At 31.7% G+C, this 18,765-nt stretch overlaps 2 protein-coding genes across 5 annotated transcripts; one reads left to right on the top strand and one right to left on the bottom strand.

Moving 5' to 3' along the window:
* The first annotated feature begins 5,373 nt into the window (after positions 1 to 5,373).
* Positions 5,374 to 10,280, top strand: LOC145032158 (putative mitochondrial saccharopine dehydrogenase-like oxidoreductase At5g39410). 4 transcript variants are annotated; one of them, XM_078980868.1, is made up of 7 exons: positions 5,374 to 5,723; positions 5,838 to 5,873; positions 6,009 to 6,079; positions 6,354 to 6,394; positions 8,466 to 8,589; positions 8,674 to 9,390; positions 9,528 to 10,280. In XM_078980868.1, exons 4-7 carry the CDS (start codon positions 6,381 to 6,383, stop codon positions 10,227 to 10,229), a joined length of 1,557 nt encoding a protein of 518 aa, XP_078836994.1. In that variant the 5' UTR covers positions 5,374 to 5,723; positions 5,838 to 5,873; positions 6,009 to 6,079; positions 6,354 to 6,380; the 3' UTR covers positions 10,230 to 10,280. The 4 variants fall into 4 exon arrangements, with proteins under 4 accessions (XP_078836994.1, XP_078836993.1, XP_078836996.1 ...); XM_078980870.1 differs by adding an exon at positions 7,210 to 7,542 and having other exon boundaries at positions 5,376 to 5,873; XM_078980867.1 differs by lacking the exon at positions 6,009 to 6,079.
* A 33-nt stretch (positions 10,281 to 10,313) lies between these two features.
* On the bottom strand, positions 10,314 to 16,561 carry LOC145030256 (cyclic nucleotide-gated ion channel 2-like). The gene is made up of 8 exons (XM_078978652.1): positions 16,551 to 16,561; positions 15,824 to 16,436; positions 12,079 to 12,294; positions 11,705 to 11,967; positions 11,501 to 11,612; positions 11,186 to 11,422; positions 11,007 to 11,093; positions 10,314 to 10,808 (listed from the first exon to the last, which is right to left on the bottom strand). The coding sequence occupies exons 1-8, from the start codon at positions 16,559 to 16,561 to the stop codon at positions 10,329 to 10,331; spliced, it is 2,019 nt and encodes a 672-aa protein (XP_078834778.1). The 3' UTR covers positions 10,314 to 10,328.
* Positions 16,562 to 18,765: the final 2,204 nt, after the last annotated feature.

Raw genomic sequence — 18,765 nt, 5'->3', positions numbered from 1 at the left:
TTCTGGAAGACAAACTCGTCGAGTTCTTCATGGAACTCGTCGAGTTCATGCTCTAATACATGAACTTGTCGATTTTTCCTCTAGAACTCGTCGAGTTTCAGGTCCTGACAGATTCTTGGCTTCGAAAAATCAATTTGCATCAAGTATAATTGAAAACAAACCAGGCTCCGATACCATTGTTGGGTTTTGAGCATTCTAACACTCCTAAGGGGTTAATGCAACCCTAAATACCTTGGATCTATGTTTTCACTAATTATATATGCAAAGGTGTTTCCAAGTTATTAATCCTATAACTAGTATACAAAGATGTAAACTACACAAGATACTAGTTAGTGTAACATACCTTTTCATATGGCTGGAAGTCTTGATGCATTTGGCCTTAAGAGCTTAGCCCCAATAGTGTGGAAGCCTCAAGTGGAATCACAACACATCAAGGACAAAGGTAGGACTTGAGAGTGAATCTCCATGCACTCTAAAACCTTCATGAACTCCAAGAACATGCACACACACTAGGGGGTGACGGTTTTAGGTCATCATATATGTATTTATATGTGTTGAATACTAAGAGTCATCGGTATAACCCAAACCCTTACCCCATGGGTTTTATGAGCCATGGTTCACATGGCCCAACTCTTTATGTATCCATAAATAAACTTGATCCAACATGGATCATAAGCCCAACACATATAAATATAACTAATTAACATAATTAGTCCCCATATATTTAATTAGTCTCCTTTTGATCACTAAATCAATTCCAAATTAATTCTTGATCAATACTAATTAAAACCATATGATTTCATATTAATATATTAGAACTTATAATATATTAATAAATCATATATAATATCTTCTCTCAAAAGTCCATCCTAAAAAATTGTCCTGATGATATGCAACCCAAATGGACCATGCTACTCTCGGGTCAAGTACATACCAATAACAGTTATGGACTTAGACATCTAATCCAACAGAATGAACAATGATTTAAAGGATTTTGCAAGAGAACTATAACTTTCATATAAGTGTTTTTTCCTTTTTCTAAGGGTTTTTGCTTTTTAGTGAAATCTATGTTCCACATCTGGTACTTTGAGAAAAGATTTGAAGAATGTATGTTGCTAAGAATTTGGATTTGGAATGCCATCTAGGCAGACATGAAAATATTTCTAAAACTCTCATTGAAGTAATTTCAAGAGTCAGATGGTATTTTCATGAGTGTCCAGACTTGATGTTGTGGCATACTTTGTAAAATTTACTAAGTTATAGCATTTATTTTCAATTTTTATCTTACTTTAGCATTGTACTTTGAAAGATGTAACCAAATTTTGCATGATGTATAACAGAATGATAGATGTTGAGAGCATGTATAAGCTTTCTTGCAAAACAATGCCAATTTCAACCCTATAACATAATATGCAAGGTAGCAATACCCCAACTCCTAGAATGCCTAATCTCTCTTTGACCCAAATTAATATTTTTTTCTAATTTTTGCAGGTTGTTTGACATCGAGATGTCTATTACCTTTTGATTAACTCAGGTGAATGTTTTCCGTTTCAATTTTTCTTCTTTTGATTCTAAAACAAGTTTTTTCTTCCAGTATTGGATTCTTAATCACAAGTGACCATGCATTCTTCTTTCATTTGTTATTGCTAAAATTAATCAACATACTTCCCAAATGTTCCATATGTATGTTTAATGCATCCATTATTGACATGTATTGCTAATGACAGGAAAAGACATCGACAATAGACAATAGAACGGTATTTGATCCTTCCTGATCTGGCAACCTGGCTCTGTTCTTAGCCTATTGCTAAATTGACCCGACCCCACATCTCATTTATACTTTTTGGTCTGTAAAAGTTCCAGTTTTGAATACTGGTGGTGTGGTAATTTTGTTCACTTTAAATATTCTATGTATAATCATTTATTTGCACATTTCCATGAGACATATCATTAAAAGTTTACTGAAATTGGTATTAATTTATGTTTTTGTATGCACGTATGAGTTTTGAGGAATGTAGAATGAGTGGTGGCATGAACCAGTTCATAAGGAACAAATGAGTTGAATGTAAAATTGTAAACCCATATAGGTAAAGGTGTGTTTTAAAATCACTTGATTTTTAGTTGGGGAAAAAGTATGATTTTCAAGCATTATATTGAAGATATGGTACATTTAGTTGAGGAAGTACCAATCGTAGCATTGTAATTTAGTGGGTTTGTATATTTTGACATTTTACTTTTTTTTAAATAAAAAGGGTTAATTACAAGATATATCAATGTACATTTGTTTGTTTATATATTTTGGTACCATGCTTTTTGTTTCTTCCTATTATAGCGTTGTACTTCAAAATCTCAACTAAATTATAGTAAATTGGCCCAAATCCAATATTAGAGTTTGTGTGTTATTTGGTCTCTCTATATAAGTGTGATCTAATATATGTATATATGATCAATAATTTTCAAATTGACCTATGTATAATTGACTGTAAATTGAAAAGTTTTACGAAAATCAGCAACAAATTGATCGGTGGGTGTCATACCTATTAGTTGGTAGAAGAAATATTATAAATTTGTGAATACATTGTATATCTTTCTTTTAGCTACGTGTATTACAATTACAGGAGCAATTGAAAAGATACAAAAGCTTAGACTATCTACATCATAATGTATTACTCTTTTATCTGGTTAATAATATTATACATAAAACAATCAAATATGACTTAATTACTTGTATGTCATTTATGTGTTATTTTCTACCAAATACAAGTTGGTTAATAATATTATACATAAAACAATCAAATATGACTTAATTACTTGTATGTCATTTATGTGTTATTTTCTACAAAATACGAGTTGTAATGATACCTGATCATATAGAATAGTAATTCAACCCTAATTTACTGAAATGCTCCTTGCTGCAACTAGAGATGCACATTTATCGGTTTTTTTTTTTTGTTTGTTTTTTTTTATTTTTTCTTTTAAAACGATTCGATTTTCTAACATGTTTTTTCTAGATTAGTTTTGGTTTTTGGGTTTTTTTTTAATTGAAACTGATTTAAAAACCAGTTTTTTCGATAAAAAAATATTCCAGTTCGGTTATAGTATAAAAACTTTATATATATATATATATATATATATATATATATATATATATATATATATATATATATATATATATATATATATATATATATATATATATATATATATATTCAAACCTATTACTAACCGGTGATTTGGTTATAAACTAACATGTTTTGGAAAAACCTGTTCTCAAAAACCGTTTTGGATTTTTTTTTGTCGATTAAAAAAATGGTTTGAATATACACTTCTAGCTCAACAAGGGCACATTCTTGAAATAACCTTGGACACTCATATTATAACAAGGTTTGGACAATCTGTGTTATATTTGCTAACATTTTATGATATAAAGTTTCATTTGTTTATAATACCACTATAAAAAACATTTAGCTTTTTGACAACAAAGAATAATTATTTTGACATAAAATTTAACATATAACTTAATCACTTTCTTATTAATTTGACGAAAAATGAATATTTAACTGGACCACTTTTAGACTAATTTGACAACAAAAAATGCTAGATGGACAACAAAAATTACCACCTTGACAACCAAAGTTACCACTTTTCCAATTTAATACTAGGAAACACTTAAAATGATTTTTTGAAGAAAAAAATAGCCGGTGTCTTCAACGAAAAGGGTGTAGTGGTTTCAATAGTTAAACCAAGTCATAGTGGCTTTTATGGATTTGACCTTAGGTTTTTTCGGAAAGTCACTTTAACGAAATTTATGTTTTTCATTCCCACATGATTATGTCTTTATTCATTATTTTGTTGATTTCTTCTCCAAACATTTACAATTTTTATTTTTATCAAATTGATTAACAAAAAATCAATAATTAAATATACATACATAAAAGATTGTCCCATTCGGTTCTTGAATCCTAAAGGAAACAAAAAAATGGTTTGGTAGCCAACACATGAGTACATTCATATGTTTTTCAGATTCATATGTTATAAGCACATCCATTACGTATGTTGCAATTTTATTAATCACTTGTCTTGTCACCGTATCGCATGGGTATCACAATATTGCATATAAATTGTTCACATAATTCCCCACGCAAACTGTAATCACTGAAACAAAAATATTCACCGAAATAAAACTAATAGCTTCGATAGATTAGACTGCATAGATTACATGTGTAAGGTAAACGGGTGTAGAAACTATTTTTTTTAAAACTATTTACACTCGTCGCTTGTCGCGGGTATACGGTTATATTCGTCGAAATAAAACTAATAGTTTCGATAGATTAGACTGCATAGATTACATGTGTAAGGTAAACGGGTGTAGAAACTATTTTTTTGAAAAACTATTTACATTCATCGCTTGGCGCGGGTAAACGATTTGTGTGTGTGTGTTTGTGTCTATATATATATATATATATATATATATATATATATATATATATATATATATATATATATATATATATATATAGATTACCTTATAAAAGAAATCTTACTATTTCTATAAATAGAATCAATATAATAATAATATTTTTTTTAAGATGTTTAAGTCTTTAAACTTAAAATACAACCAATTATTAATATAATAATATTATAATATATATATTAGAAATGATAATGCTATTGATACAAGTATTAAAAACACATTTAAATTAGTATTTCCTTATTTTTAGGGATTGAATTAGTATTTTCATCAATTTTGACCCAACTTGTACTCCTAAAATATCTCTTTTCTGGTATCTGGTGCATTCGAAATCTGAAACACTTCTTTTCGACAAAACGTTTAAAATTTAAAAGCCAATTCAAATTGGAGTTCCCTAATTTTTTGCATAAAATATAGTTGACTGAAGACTAATTCAAATCTTCATCTAATTTTCCTCCATGGAATCCACCACCACAATATTTTTTGGTTTTGGCATTGCACTTTTTATTTTTATGAAACCGGTGTTCTTACAAAATATAACATGTCTCCGAATGGAACTAACTGCTTGAAAGAAACTATTCGTCGCCGCCGATTTGCGCGGGCAAACGTCTAGTGTGTATATATATATATATATATATATATATATATATATATATATATATATATATATATATATATATATATATATATAAAGAAACCCTATGCTTTAGAAATCGAGCAAAATAGGAAAGGTTGATCAATGTAGAATAAGTATGGGATTTTTTTGGATTTTTCTTGGATTTTCGGCTGTTTTTTCTTGATTTTAAGCAGCCTTTTGATGGGTCGGGTCCTAATGGATAGACAATATGGTTCATCACTCATGATTCCACTAAATTCCACTAAATGGGACAATGTGCCACCGTTTGAAAAGTAATCTCTTCACCTCCACGCTTCCATTCACCTCCTCCAATGATTACTTTCCTCTAATGCTTCCTTACTTTCTCAATACACTACCTCCATCACCTCTCTCTACCCATCAACCCAATATATCGACATTTGCCCGTTTCGCCACCGCTCCTCTATAATCGAGCAATTGATGGGTTTCTTTGCAGATAAGAAGCATAATCGTTGTTTCATATTGATGCCCTAACTCCATACCACCGGTTTTCTATGAACTGTTTGCTCCCCATATTCTAATTTAGGTTTTGATAACTGATAATCCATCTCGGACCTTCACTTTGGCGCTCTTATCTTCCCTGGCTTTCTTTGGATGGTATGACTGCTCCTTATTTTCAGTTCTTCATTTCGCTCTCTGCAAACCTTGTCTCTTAGTTAAGCCATTAATCCAAATTTAAATCTATACCTACATCTTCGTCCAACCATCTAGGTTTTGTTGAGGATTGGAACACCACACAATTATAAGGTAAATGCATCAACTTTTTTTCCAATTTACAACTCTCCCTTTGATATATTGAAGGTCAATTTTTATTTCCTACATTTACGCGTTCTGATTTTGATTGCCTAGATTTACTGGTTCTCATTTTTATATTGATTTTAGTTTTGGAATCTCTTTTGACAATCTATGGTTTCATATTAAAAGCAAATTAGAGAGAGACGAGTCTACCACTGGTAAGAAATTGTTTCAGTAGTAGGTTTTGGAATTGTGATAACTACAAATTGTGTTAATGGATGTAAACTGTAAGTTCAATTTTTGTTCACTGTTTATCCATGCAATATTCTGTAAGTTGTATTTTGACCCTTTTTTTTTTTTGTATATTTATGTTATTGTTACAACCTGCATGTGTTTGATTTCACATGATTATCCTCAAAATTGAATATGTTTTTCTTTAATTAGCTATTTACTTGGATCATTATCCTCAAAATTATGCTATTTCCTATATAGGAACGGATACCAGTGAACCAGAAATACATGCTCATGCACATGTAAGGTCTTTAATCTCTGTTTGCTGAGCTTTGGCTCTTTAAAAAAAAAGGTCTTTAATCTCTAAAAATACAGATCGTAATTCCCTCTCTAATCTCTATTTAGTTTTGGAATATTATTAATATAATGGTTGTTAGTAAGAAATCAAAACCTTATCTTATGGGTTGAAGATTTCACCCAAGCTAAGCCAATATCGATATTAAATTTGAGTCTGTGTTGATTCTTGGATATTTTCACCAACAAACAATATGCAATTTTGTTAAGTCGGGGCTTTTGTTGAACTATTATCTGGGGAGTATTTTTTATACCAATTGATTGGTTTAATGTTGAGAATAGTCGGTTCAATTGTATCCGTAAGCCTAAATATTTTGATGCTCACTGTTTTGATGAAGTTACAAAAGCTACGGTTGCCCAATCTGCTTATAATTGTGATAATTGAAAATATGATTTTTTTTTACTTCATTATGATATCCAACAAACACGGATTGGTTTCTGATAGTCGACTAAATCTCATAACCTACTTAGGTTACGAGATTTCAAGTTGCTTTTTGTGTTATATACTTTGGAAGAGTGACGATTTTAGTTTTTTAGTTGCAAGGTCAGCTCTTATGCCCCGCAAAGTGTTTTCTGATATGTACAGTTTGATATATGCATGTTTTTATATTTAGTATAATCGCATAGATACAACTTTATGACCCAATAAGATATGAGAATATGAAATTTGATGTGAAGAGACTTAAGAAGACTTATCTTTATTGTCCTGCCAAAATTGAAAATACATTTTCTGATGTTTTATGTTCTTTTTCAACATTTGCAGTAATATACTGTACAAACAAAAACGATGACCGAAGAACGAGAAGTATATCCAGATTGTAGAAATTGTTCAATTTTCTCTGTCGACTTAGTACATATAAATTATGTTAAAGAAAATAAATTGCAATCACATACTTTGTTTAAAAAATAATACTGTACAAAAGTAAATTTATTCGAGTAAATTTAAGTCTTAAGAGTAGAATACTTGATGACTTTATCTACAAAACTGACAAGATCATTTGTTAACACCTTTAGTTCATATACTTTTTGAGTTATTATAGACGAAGTTACAAGGTGACAAACTATAAGGTGGGGCCACCTTTTTGTGGCTATAGAGGTAATGATCTGCATTATGCAATTTCTTACAAAGATTGTTATTATACAGCCGATAAAAAAGAATTTTGCTCTGTTTTGTGGCATTCCAAATCGAATATATGCCAAGTTTTTTGGTGCATTTTTCTTAGGTTGGACAATTTTAAATTATAATATAGATAAATGCTTTAATAAAAAAAGGTTTGTGATTTTTTAATATGTGGAATAAATTTGTTTTGTTTGAGTTTTAGTTTTACCTGATATTTAAGATTGCATTATTTTTTTTTGTGAATAAGAAATAATTTAAATAGGACTTATTTATGAATATATTTATTGTAATTACATGCGATTTTATGTTAACCATAAAAGTGAAATAGAAATCAATTGGTTTTTGAATACCATGTTAGGGGCTTTGAATAAAATTTGTTGTAATCACGAGAAGCACTAGAGAAACTACTACTTAATGATGTTGGATTAAAGGTAAATATGGCCTGGTTGATTAAGATTTGTAGTGATGATTATGCTACACTTTGACATGTCATTTAGACTATTCAATTTGGAAACAACCCTTTGACATGTCATTTATTAATATTACATCACTGTATTTTCAAAAAAGAAAATTATGGACAATGTATTTTAGTTTTTACCTGATGGCAATGTATTTCAATTTTCTTTTCCATAATAGAAATCTACTTTCACTAGATTTTTTTTCCGATATTATCTTTAACTAAAACCTTACACCACTCGTGGGTCGTGCTTAGCACGATCTTTAGATGTCCCTAGTGTGTGTGTGTGTATATATATATATATATATATATATATATATATATATATATATATATATATATATATATATATATATAAAGAAAAAAAAGATAAACCGATGTGGGTCGGGCCATGAGAGTAAATGTTTTATATGTTGGGTGAGTTGGTGTGTTGATATATCAGGCCCGGCATTAAAGATGCTCTAGTTGGAGTTACACAGACGTCTTTTTTTCATCAACAGAAGGGGGCAACTGCAGCATCTATTTCTTCGCCACTTTTGGTCATCATAAATCACCTTCAAAATTGGGTACACATTTCCAGCACCAATAAACTACCATCTTCTATATTCTATAATTTGTTCCAGTAACTCCACCCTTTCATGACAATCTAGATTGAGAACAATCAACCGTTTTCGTTTTGCTTAATTAATCTCACAAAAGAAGTAAGAAATATGGCAGAAGTTCAGCTGCCCACTTACGACATCATCATCTTCGGAGCATCTGGTTTCACAGGCAAATATGTTGTCAGAGAAGCTCTCAAGTTTCTTGATTCGCCGAATTCGCCTCTCAAAACCCTCGCTCTAGCCGGTCGGAACACTTCTAAACTCTCCCAAACCCTAAAATGGGCTGCCACATCTCACCCCACAGTCCCCCTCCTCATTGCCGACACATCTGATCCATCCTCTCTCCGCCGCATGGCTTCCCAAGCTAAGCTCGTCCTCGATTGTGTTGGCCCTTTTCGCCTTTACGGTGAGCCCGTCGTCGCTGCCTGTGTTGAAGCGGGGTGCGATTACCTGGATATTTCAGGTGAGCCGGAGTTCATGGAGAGGATGGAAGCCGTGTACCATGAGAAGGCGGTGGAGAAAGGTAGTTTGGTGATCTCGGCATGTGGGTTTGATTCGATTCCGGCAGAAATAGGGTTGATGTTCAATTCCAGGCAATGGGTTTCGCCGGCAGCTCCCAATCGGGTTGAAGCCTACCTGTCCCTTGAATCGGATAAAAAGATAGCAGGTAATTTTGGGACTTTTGAGTCTGCGGTTTTGGGAGTGGCTAATGCTGATAAGCTGGCGGAGCTTCGACGATCAAGGCCCAAAAGAGCTCGACCTACGGTAAGGCTATATTTCCGGCTTGTTTCGTATGATACATTCATATTTTTGTGTGATCTTTCCTGCTGAATTCAAATTCCGAATTAGTTCCGACTATATCGAACTTTTGATTCGTTCGAATCTGCCTTGTGTTCTCTCAGATCCCGGGTCCTCCTCCTCCAAAAGGATCAACCATAGAACACCAAAAACAGATCGGACTTTGGGCTGTGAAACTCCCATCAGCCGACGCCACCGTTGTCCGGAGAACGCTTTCCATCCTTACAGAAAACCCAAACGGTCTTGAAGGAGTCAACGAGGATCCTAAACACGCAGAGAAACGCTCCTCCTTTTGGTCTACAATAAAACCTGCTCATTTCGGAGTAAAGATTGCCACCAAGAATCTTCTGGGTATGATTGGAATCATCGCCACCGGGATATCAATTGGGCTTCTGGGCAGCTTCTCATTCGGGAGGTGGCTTCTGTTGAAATTCCCCTCTTTTTTCAGTTTCGGAGGGTTCAGAAAGCAAGGTCCCACAGAGGAAGAAGTCGCTAGCGCCAGTTTCAAGATGTGGTTCATCGGCCATGGCTTCAGCGACGCCAATCTTGCTTCTCAGGCGACATCAAAGCCTGATAAAGAAATCATTACGAGAGTAATGGGCCCTGAAATTGGGTATTTAACAACTCCCATCACTCTAATTCAATGTGCTCTGATCCTTTTGAAGCAGCGCCAAGATCTTCCAAAAGGCGGCGTCTTTCCTCCCGGGATCATTTTTGGCCCAACCGACCTTCAAGATCGACTACAGGAGAACGGGATTTCGTTTGATTTGATTTCAAAAACCGATATTAATAATGTGTCTACATAAAGCTCTTTTCTCAAAATTTTATGCAATAAAACCTTCTTATAACACATAAAACGTTAGCTACATCTTACAACAATCCTACCAAAATACATTTTTTATTTTTCATTCAAGGTGGTCGTGAGGCTTAAACGACATGAACATAGCCGCATAATGTTGAAGCCGGGCATTATTCCTCGAACCATGGTTCAATGTCCCCCTCCTTGTTCTTGAAACATAATGGCGCCATGCAATTTGTATATTAACAGCAGCCCATGTTCTCCAGTTTGATGAATAGTACCTTGCCCTTCGCTTCATTTTTTCATTAACAAAATTGTAACGAAAATGATTAGTGATGTACCTTAGATGTTTAGCATCTAGTGCAAATGCTTCTGTTGGCTTGACACACGTGAATGTAGCAGTTGCAGCAGGAAAACGGTCTATAAATGGAACACGAAGGCACCATGAAAGTAGCTCATCTCCAAAGAAACTCCCTGGTTCTAATGTGCTTGTTGCAACCATCCCTCGACTTAGTAATTGGGTTCTTTTTACTTTTCCATCAACTATAAACACCATTCTCTCCACAGGATCTCCTTCTCTGATAATCTGCATGCCATGATTGTTGATATGAATGTTTGTTAGTCAACTATATATATATATATATATATATATATATATATATATATATATATATATATATATATATATATATATATATATTACACGTTCGTGCGGTAACTGAAAAACCTGTTAAAAACAAATTAAAAGTTTTTATTTTTGGATGTTGGGTTTGTGTGAGGAAACCTTTTCGCCCTTTGAGTAGACGAAATATGTAACTCGATCACAAATATTGTCAAGAATTACATCATCCATGAAGTTGAAAAATGGTGCCTGAAATTTGTATAAGTTAGTTACAAGTTTGACCACAAAAGTTATATAATTTATAATTTATAATTATAGTGTTTACAGTTTAATTAGATTACCTTTTTTATGAGGTCCAAGCAAAGATAACGTTTGATATCTCGTCTAAGTCCTTCAGGCAGATCTTGGATCATGTCCATATCATCTTGACCTCCCATAAATGACCACCTTTGATTCTCAAAATGGCGAACTCTTTTTCTCAAAGCAGAAGGCAATTGTCTTCGTTTCATCCACCATTCCATGTCTCTAAGTGTTATTTGTGCTCTAGTAGTCCTTCCCGCAAGTGCATACAAGAATACCTGACAAGATTCAACTAGCTTATAATTATGCCTTATGTTGAATTGAAACAATTCCAAGAGTTAGTTAATCAAAATCACCTGAATAGTTGCAACTAGCACAGTGAAAAGAAGTAGCCCAACAAGCACCATATAACATGACAAAATCACCTCCAAGATCTCACTGGTAGGCTCAAGAATATTGCCCATAGTGCTGCAGATATATAGATGTGTGCATGGGTCATTAATTACCAAAGCAATGGAATATTATAAGAGTGAGGGCATCTTTTGTTCAAGTTTTCTTGCCTGAAAGAAGTTATACCCCATAACTCACTGTATGAGATCCTTGAGGCGACAGAATCAATTGAAATTACAGGAATCGCAAACTGATAGATTCCATAAGGAAAAGACCCGTCCTCATCTAAGCACATGGAGCTTCTACTTCTAGACTTGGGATTACTTGAGCACGATAGAAAGAGGGTACTACATTTCTTGCTAGCATCACATTGTTTAGTTAGGCATAAAACAACACGTTGTATGGCTAGTGCATACCAATATCCTCCTGATGACTGAGTTGTCAAGTCAAAGAAATCAAAAGTGTTTTAGCATAAGGGGCAAAATGTGTTTTTGTTTTGACTTTTAATAAGAAGAAATTAAGGAAAGAATATAAACAAACTTACATGAAAACCAAGGTAGTAAGCCATGAAACTGAGGCCTACACGAAACCAGATTGACCCAAAGATGTACCCGTTGACAAGCCGCATACGATACATTAAGATGTAGCCATGCCAAACTTTAGGGATGTATTGGAACAAGAAAATGAGTTGTACAAGTATCATTATGGTCGATACCTTCTCTTCTATTAGGAATCTTGGTAGTACCCATAAATATGCCACCTAGCAACCATAACATGTCAAATACTACATGTACGCACATTAGTCGAGCCATGTACCACGGGTACTCTACTCATACAATGTCTAACTATAAGGTATGTATAAGCTACGAGTTATGTAACTCATTGCCAGAATGATAGAGCTATAAAATATATAATATGATTATGAGATCATGTTTCATATACACGATTTTGTTTTATATACCACTAGTTGTGAGAATGATAGATCTATAAAATATATAATATGATTATGAGATCATGTTTCATATACACTATTTTGTTTTATATACCACTAGTTGTGAGACTCATGTATTACATGAGTTAATTTAAAAAAAAAATGTTAAATATAAAGATCAAAATATTTGAGAATTTTGAATTTATAATAAAATAAGAAAAATAATGAATTATTATAATGAAAATGTTTTTTATCTTTTAAATTTAAACAAATAATTTAAATAAATAAACAAAAGAAATTAATAAGCTTTAATTTTAGGAATTTTGTAATTAAAAGGTAAATTCATTAATAAAATTATTATTCATTTATTATTATATTTATTTTAATTATTATATTAAATATTATGTGAAATTTAATAAAATAGAAAAAATCATAAAATGACATATGGAAAAATAAATCAAAATAACTATAAAATGGCATTTGACAAATTGAATGAGAGTATAATAAGTGACAAAAAAAATCTTTATTTACTAGAGTAGATTGACCACGCAAATTGGAAGAAAAATTTATGTATGTGTGAAATTGAAGTATAAGATAATCAAAAGACTTGTATATATCTATTTGTTTTCATTAAATATCTGATAGCTACGTATACATATAATACATACAAAATTGATATAAGAAGATATAAATGTTAACTGCATATAATTGTAACTCACCATATCAATCTTGAGCAAATTGTAAATCTTGAGCAAATTGTAAATCTATTATAATTTTTCCAGTGATTTTTCCACTTAAGAAATTGATTTATTCACATAAATTACAAAATAAATGAGCAATTATTTATATAATGATACACTTAAAGGTTTATTATAAAATAAGACACTTAGTTACCAAATAAATGAGCAATTAACAAGTTAATATCTAATTTGAATGGAAGGCGATATTTCAACTTATCTTTTTTGATTCATCAACTTAAAAAAAATGTGTTTCCACTTGTATATCTTTCGATTTAATTAATGAAGAGAAAGAATTATGATGAGAGCATAAAAATCAAAACATATTTATTTTTGAGTGGACGAATAAAAAGCATTTGAATGAAAATTTGTCTTGCTAAGCTCACACTTGTTCCATTTAGGAACTCTATTTTTGTTTTTGTTTTTGTTTTTTTTAAAAGCTTAACCTTAACTTTAAAATTAGTTCCATTGTAATGAAATTTCGTTTTTTTTTTTTTTGTTCTATTATTCAAAAATATTATTTTTGTTGTTTTAGAGTTGACTTGATAGATATAGAGTGAAAAATAGACTGAATTTTTTTACTAAATAATAGCAAAGTTTAAGCTTTGTTTCAGTGTTTTGGAAATATTCAAACATCAAATAAATGTATAATGTCATTTGTTGTAGTAATTATAATATTAGAGGGTGTTTGTTTTTCCTTTTAAAACATTTTTTATTTTTAACTTTTTTATCAGGGGTGTTTAGTTTTTTATTTTTAATTTTTTCAAAAAGTTAAAAAAAAATCTAAAAGTTGTTTGATAAGGCTTAATGTACTTTTAAAAACAACTTTTATAAAAATACAAATAGTGGCATTTGCAAAAGTTACACATTCATAACTTTTTGTGAACTTTTGAGATTGGAAAAGAAAAAGAAACACAAACACTTTTTAAACAATATCTTTTGGAAAAAAAAAATTTAAAAAGTTTTTTTACAAAAATAACTTTTCACCTTAAAAAGAATCCCAAACACCCCCTTAATGTATTCTCACGAGAACAAATTAAAACTTTTAAAACTTATTAACTATTAAGTTGATACATCCGTATTCGAAGTCATCTTCTTTGAATTTTAAATGTATTTTTTAAAACAAAATTATTTTATTTATTAAAATTATAACATAATTTTAATTTATAGAACATAATATCTTTTTAGTTATGCATGATCTAGCAAATTAAAAAAATTGTAACCTTATATTCTTTTCGGAAAAATTTATATTTTAATTAGAAAATACAAAATTAAAGAAAATTGTGACTATTTCGGCTCTAAATCACAATCACAAATATATAATATTTTAAAGCAAAAGTTTTGTTAGAAAATAAACAAAATTATCAAGTTCGATGTTAGAAGAATCAAATAATTTTCAAAATCCAAAAATTTAGTTCAATCTAATTTATATCATTAGATTTTAAAGAACATCAATATGAAATTCTTTTAGGTTAACACTCAATTGGCATATACATGTCATTTATAATAAGATTGAGAAATGACTTAAGAGGATAACTAATTGTTGATTTTGTTTGCATTTGACCTATTTTTTGTATATTTTTAACTATTAAACTCTCATTTTATGTTCAAATTATACATTCAAGACATGCAATAACACGTATTGTCGGTTTCATTTTTTCAAAACGTAGAGTAAAATCGATACAACTAAACCCTCACTAAATATGTTGACCCCCAACCGTTACAGACCAACAAACACGAAAATCACAAAAAATACATGTTAGTATCTTGTCAATTTCAGGTTGAAGTTTGGAAACACACACAACAAGACCTTGTGTTTTTACACATTATAGGAACACGACACGATCGGATATGAACAAGAAAAAAATGGGGATGAAATTCAAATTCAAATTACTATTCGTGTCGTGTTTCGGTCAAGTATAAAAGCACGAGGTTGTGTCGTATGAGTGTTCAAACTTCGGCATGAAATTGACACGTGATCGTTTCTTTTCGTGTTTTAATGACGTCGTTTTTTGTGTTAGTAAAAGAAAACACGACATCGTGTCATGTCGTGTCATCTAAAAACATGACACTACCATTCGATTATAAAAATTTGACCATTATCACGTTTGGGGGTTGTCGTATTTAGTGAGGATTTGAATGTAATGGTTGTATGATACGATTTGAAGAGATAAAACCAACAATAAGGGTTATTGTTGGTCATAAGTGTATTTGATGACCAATGATGTAAAAAAATCAAATATGAATAAAAATACATTTAGTTACCCTCTTTAAGTTAATTTCTCAATCTTATATGCCACCTGTATATACCATCTAGATGACACATATATTCCAATTATGTGTTAATCCGCTACAACCGGTCGTAACCGGTGGGAAGTGTATTATTTGAATATAATATAATTTAAGAACTCACTAGTAAATTATGTATAAAACAACAAAATACAAACAAAAATGATACCTAGTTACTCTCCCAAATCATTTTTTCCTAATTTAAAAAATACATAAATAGAACCGATACCAAACTTGGTAGTTGGTAAGATTTTCCCACAAAAAAAAAAGTTTTCTATCGTTACAATTTGATAAAACACGACAAAAACATGCATTAGTTTTAAAAATTTTACCTGGGGGATTGGTAACAGGACGAATGCATCTAACCAAAATCCTGTAAGGGATCGAAGGTAATGAAAGACGATATCACGTGCATCCCACACTAGCGTCCCGCATCCAACAACCAAAGATTCCTTAGACACGTAAGCCAAACGGAACTGAAGCCACACGTGGCACAGGTGCATGGCGTCGACGCAAGTTCGTACAATGCTCACCGCTCTCACTACCCTTTCGTCTATATATATACACGGCCCACCACCACCATCACCGTCGTCAGCCACTGCCAGTGCAAAAAAGAAGAACGGATCTACGGCCAATGCAGCGAAACGTGCAAAAAGAAATACTCGACTCCACCACATCACTCTGTCGCTACGGGGATCCAAAACGCGAGGGATGAATCCCTCCGTTGACGACCTCCGGTTTTGATCTTTAAACTGACGACGGGCCTTGATCGGAACTAAAGATGATCCGGCGAGAGCCTCCCATGCAGGTTGATGTGTAGGATCGCAGCTCGTGGAGTGGAAATTCGGAATTCCGAATTGACTGCATACCAAACATTGTTCTAGGGCGTCGTCTTTCTTGGGGTCACTCTTTTCTTGCTGGAATCCACCATTGATCCATCTATACAAAATTTACTAAATTAAAGTTAAACACAGCGCATGATGATGCAGTACTATTAATTTGATTTAACTCACATGCACAATGATTGATCGATGCAATTAACTAGTAATCCGAACTAACCTGGATACCATGGCGGCAGGAAACGGTGGCGATTATCAGATTTTTATTTGTTTGGAGAAATTGGGGAGGGATTGAGAGCGATGGTCAAAACTTAAAAGTGAGGAAGGAGAACATGGTTTCATCCAGGTAGTTCTACGTGGAGTCAAATAGCTCTACTTGCCACGTGTCGGGACGGCAGGCATAACAAATTATCACAAGAACATGAAAATTGAAGCAGAGAAATGGACCACCACCGTAAAAATCTATTCGCAATTGAAGTGGACTTTCAAGAGCTAAGTTACTATGACAAGTGTCAAGTTCTTTTTAATGATTAATTTTATTTTGTGGTTTCATTAATTTTAATTTTATTCTCTTGGTTTTATTTTTTTCCTGACCTTTTTTTGTTATCAGCTATAAAAATAAAATTATATATATATATATATATATATGTATATATATATATAGAGAGAGAAAAAGAAGAAAAAAGAGTAAATTACACGAATGGTCCCTATGGTTTAGGGTAATTTGCGCGTTTGTTCCTAACTTATTTTTTTAACTCGGAAGGTCCCTACTATTTGTTTTTGTTACGCGCTTGGTCCTTATCTTACCTAAAAAGACTATTTTTCCCTTAATTTTTTAATTTATTTAAATAAACACACCCTTAATCCCACCCCTTCACCGTACCTCACCTACCCCATTATTTTTTCCTCTTTAAATAATAGTCTTTTTAGATAAGATAGGGACCAAACGTGTAACAAAATTAAACGGTAGGGACCAAACGCGTAACAAAAACAAACCATAGGGACCTTCCGAGTTAAAAAAATAAGTTAGGGACCAAACACGCAAATTACCGCAAACCATAGGGACCATTCGTGTAATTTACTCAAGAAAAAAAGAAAGAGAAAGAGAAAGAGGGGGAGAGAGAGAGAGAGATAGAGAGAGAGAGAGAGAGAGAGAAATGTAATGTTTGTTTTTTCTGAGGCAAAATGTATGCAGTCTATGGACCACATCTGCAGACCTTTACAATATAGAAATAGACCAAATGTATGCAATCTGAAAGAAGAAGACAATTTGTTTTTTTAATATCTGCAAGAATAAACTAAAATATAATTGAACTGATTTTTTAAAACCTAAAAAAGTTTTTCAATAATTTTATGATTTTAGTATAAATAATTAACAAAAGTAGATCAACTTTTATGTATTATTGTACAAAAGTGAAAATAAAATGGTACACACACACACACACACACACACACATATATATATATATATATATATATATATATATATATATATATATAATAAAACCAATAAAATTTGGTCGCAAAGTTGTACATAAACATTGTAATTAGGAATAAAAAATTTAACACATAAAATAGATGGAAATAAGCTTTCATTTTAAATGAAACTCAAAATTTTCAAAATTTTCCTTTTACCTTTTCAATTAAATAAATTAAAAAATGTTCATAAATATTTCTCCCAAGAAATGAATGATACTGCATTAAATAATATTTTATAAAATTTGGCACAAAACTATAAGACAATATTATGATTTTTTTCATATCTATATAAACAACTCCAATGATCATTATTGTAATTAAATCTTTATTTATATGTTTGTCACAAAGGTCATGTTTGTGTTGTCAAATATATATATTTTTTTAAGTATTGTAACTTTTGTTTTCCAAATTGTTTATCATAGATAAGGTTAGAATAAATCCAAGTTTTTTTTTTAAAAAAAAACCCAAAGATATATGTGTTTTTAAAGCTAGAAGATGTTTGAAGATTCTGATCCAAATCTGCACCAAGAAGAGGATGCACATAACTTTTTAGGTCTACAGTCTTAAAAAATATATTTTGCGAAGTCTAATGTCTACGCGTGGTCTGCGTAACGTAGATAGAAGAGGTCAAGAATACATCCAAACAAAAAACAAACAACACCTAATTGTGGCAAGCCACAACTCAGGAGATAGAAACTGTACCCCAAACTAGTTGCGGCGTTTGATACAATTGGGATGTCAGACCGCAACCTTTACCACAACCACACCCACCAACCTCATAATAGTTATTATTACAATGGTAACTATAACAATGTAAATTTTCAAACCAAAATTTTTCATTTTTAAAACACATAAAAACTCATAATATATCTCAAAAAACATAATAGTCTCAAGTATCAACACAAATCCACATAAAAATGTCACTATCCCAGAATCATCCACATAATCTCGAATAG

Source organism: Lactuca saligna, chromosome 2, assembly GCF_052625555.1.
Source record: "Lactuca saligna cultivar CGN05327 chromosome 2, ASM5262555v1, whole genome shotgun sequence".
NCBI classification, from domain to species: Eukaryota; Viridiplantae; Streptophyta; class Magnoliopsida; order Asterales; family Asteraceae; genus Lactuca; species Lactuca saligna.
The sequence above is the reverse complement of the archived record's forward strand: the minus strand, read 5'-3'. Positions and strand labels throughout refer to the sequence as shown.

Coding starts and splice junctions, on each gene's coding strand:
- LOC145032158 (XM_078980867.1), top strand. Junction 5,874..6,353: donor GAACACCACACAATTATAAG/GTAAATGCATCA, acceptor TTTCCTATATAG/GAACGGATACCAGTGAACCA. Junction 8,590..8,673: donor TAAATCACCTTCAAAATTGG/GTACACATTTCC, acceptor ATGACAATCTAG/ATTGAGAACAATCAACCGTT.
- LOC145030256 (XM_078978652.1), bottom strand. Junction 11,968..12,078: donor CTTACTACCTTGGTTTTCAT/GTAAGTTTGTTT, acceptor TTGACAACTCAG/TCATCAGGAGGATATTGGTA. Junction 10,809..11,006: donor TCTACTCAAAGGGCGAAAAG/GTTTCCTCACAC, acceptor CATGGCATGCAG/ATTATCAGAGAAGGAGATCC.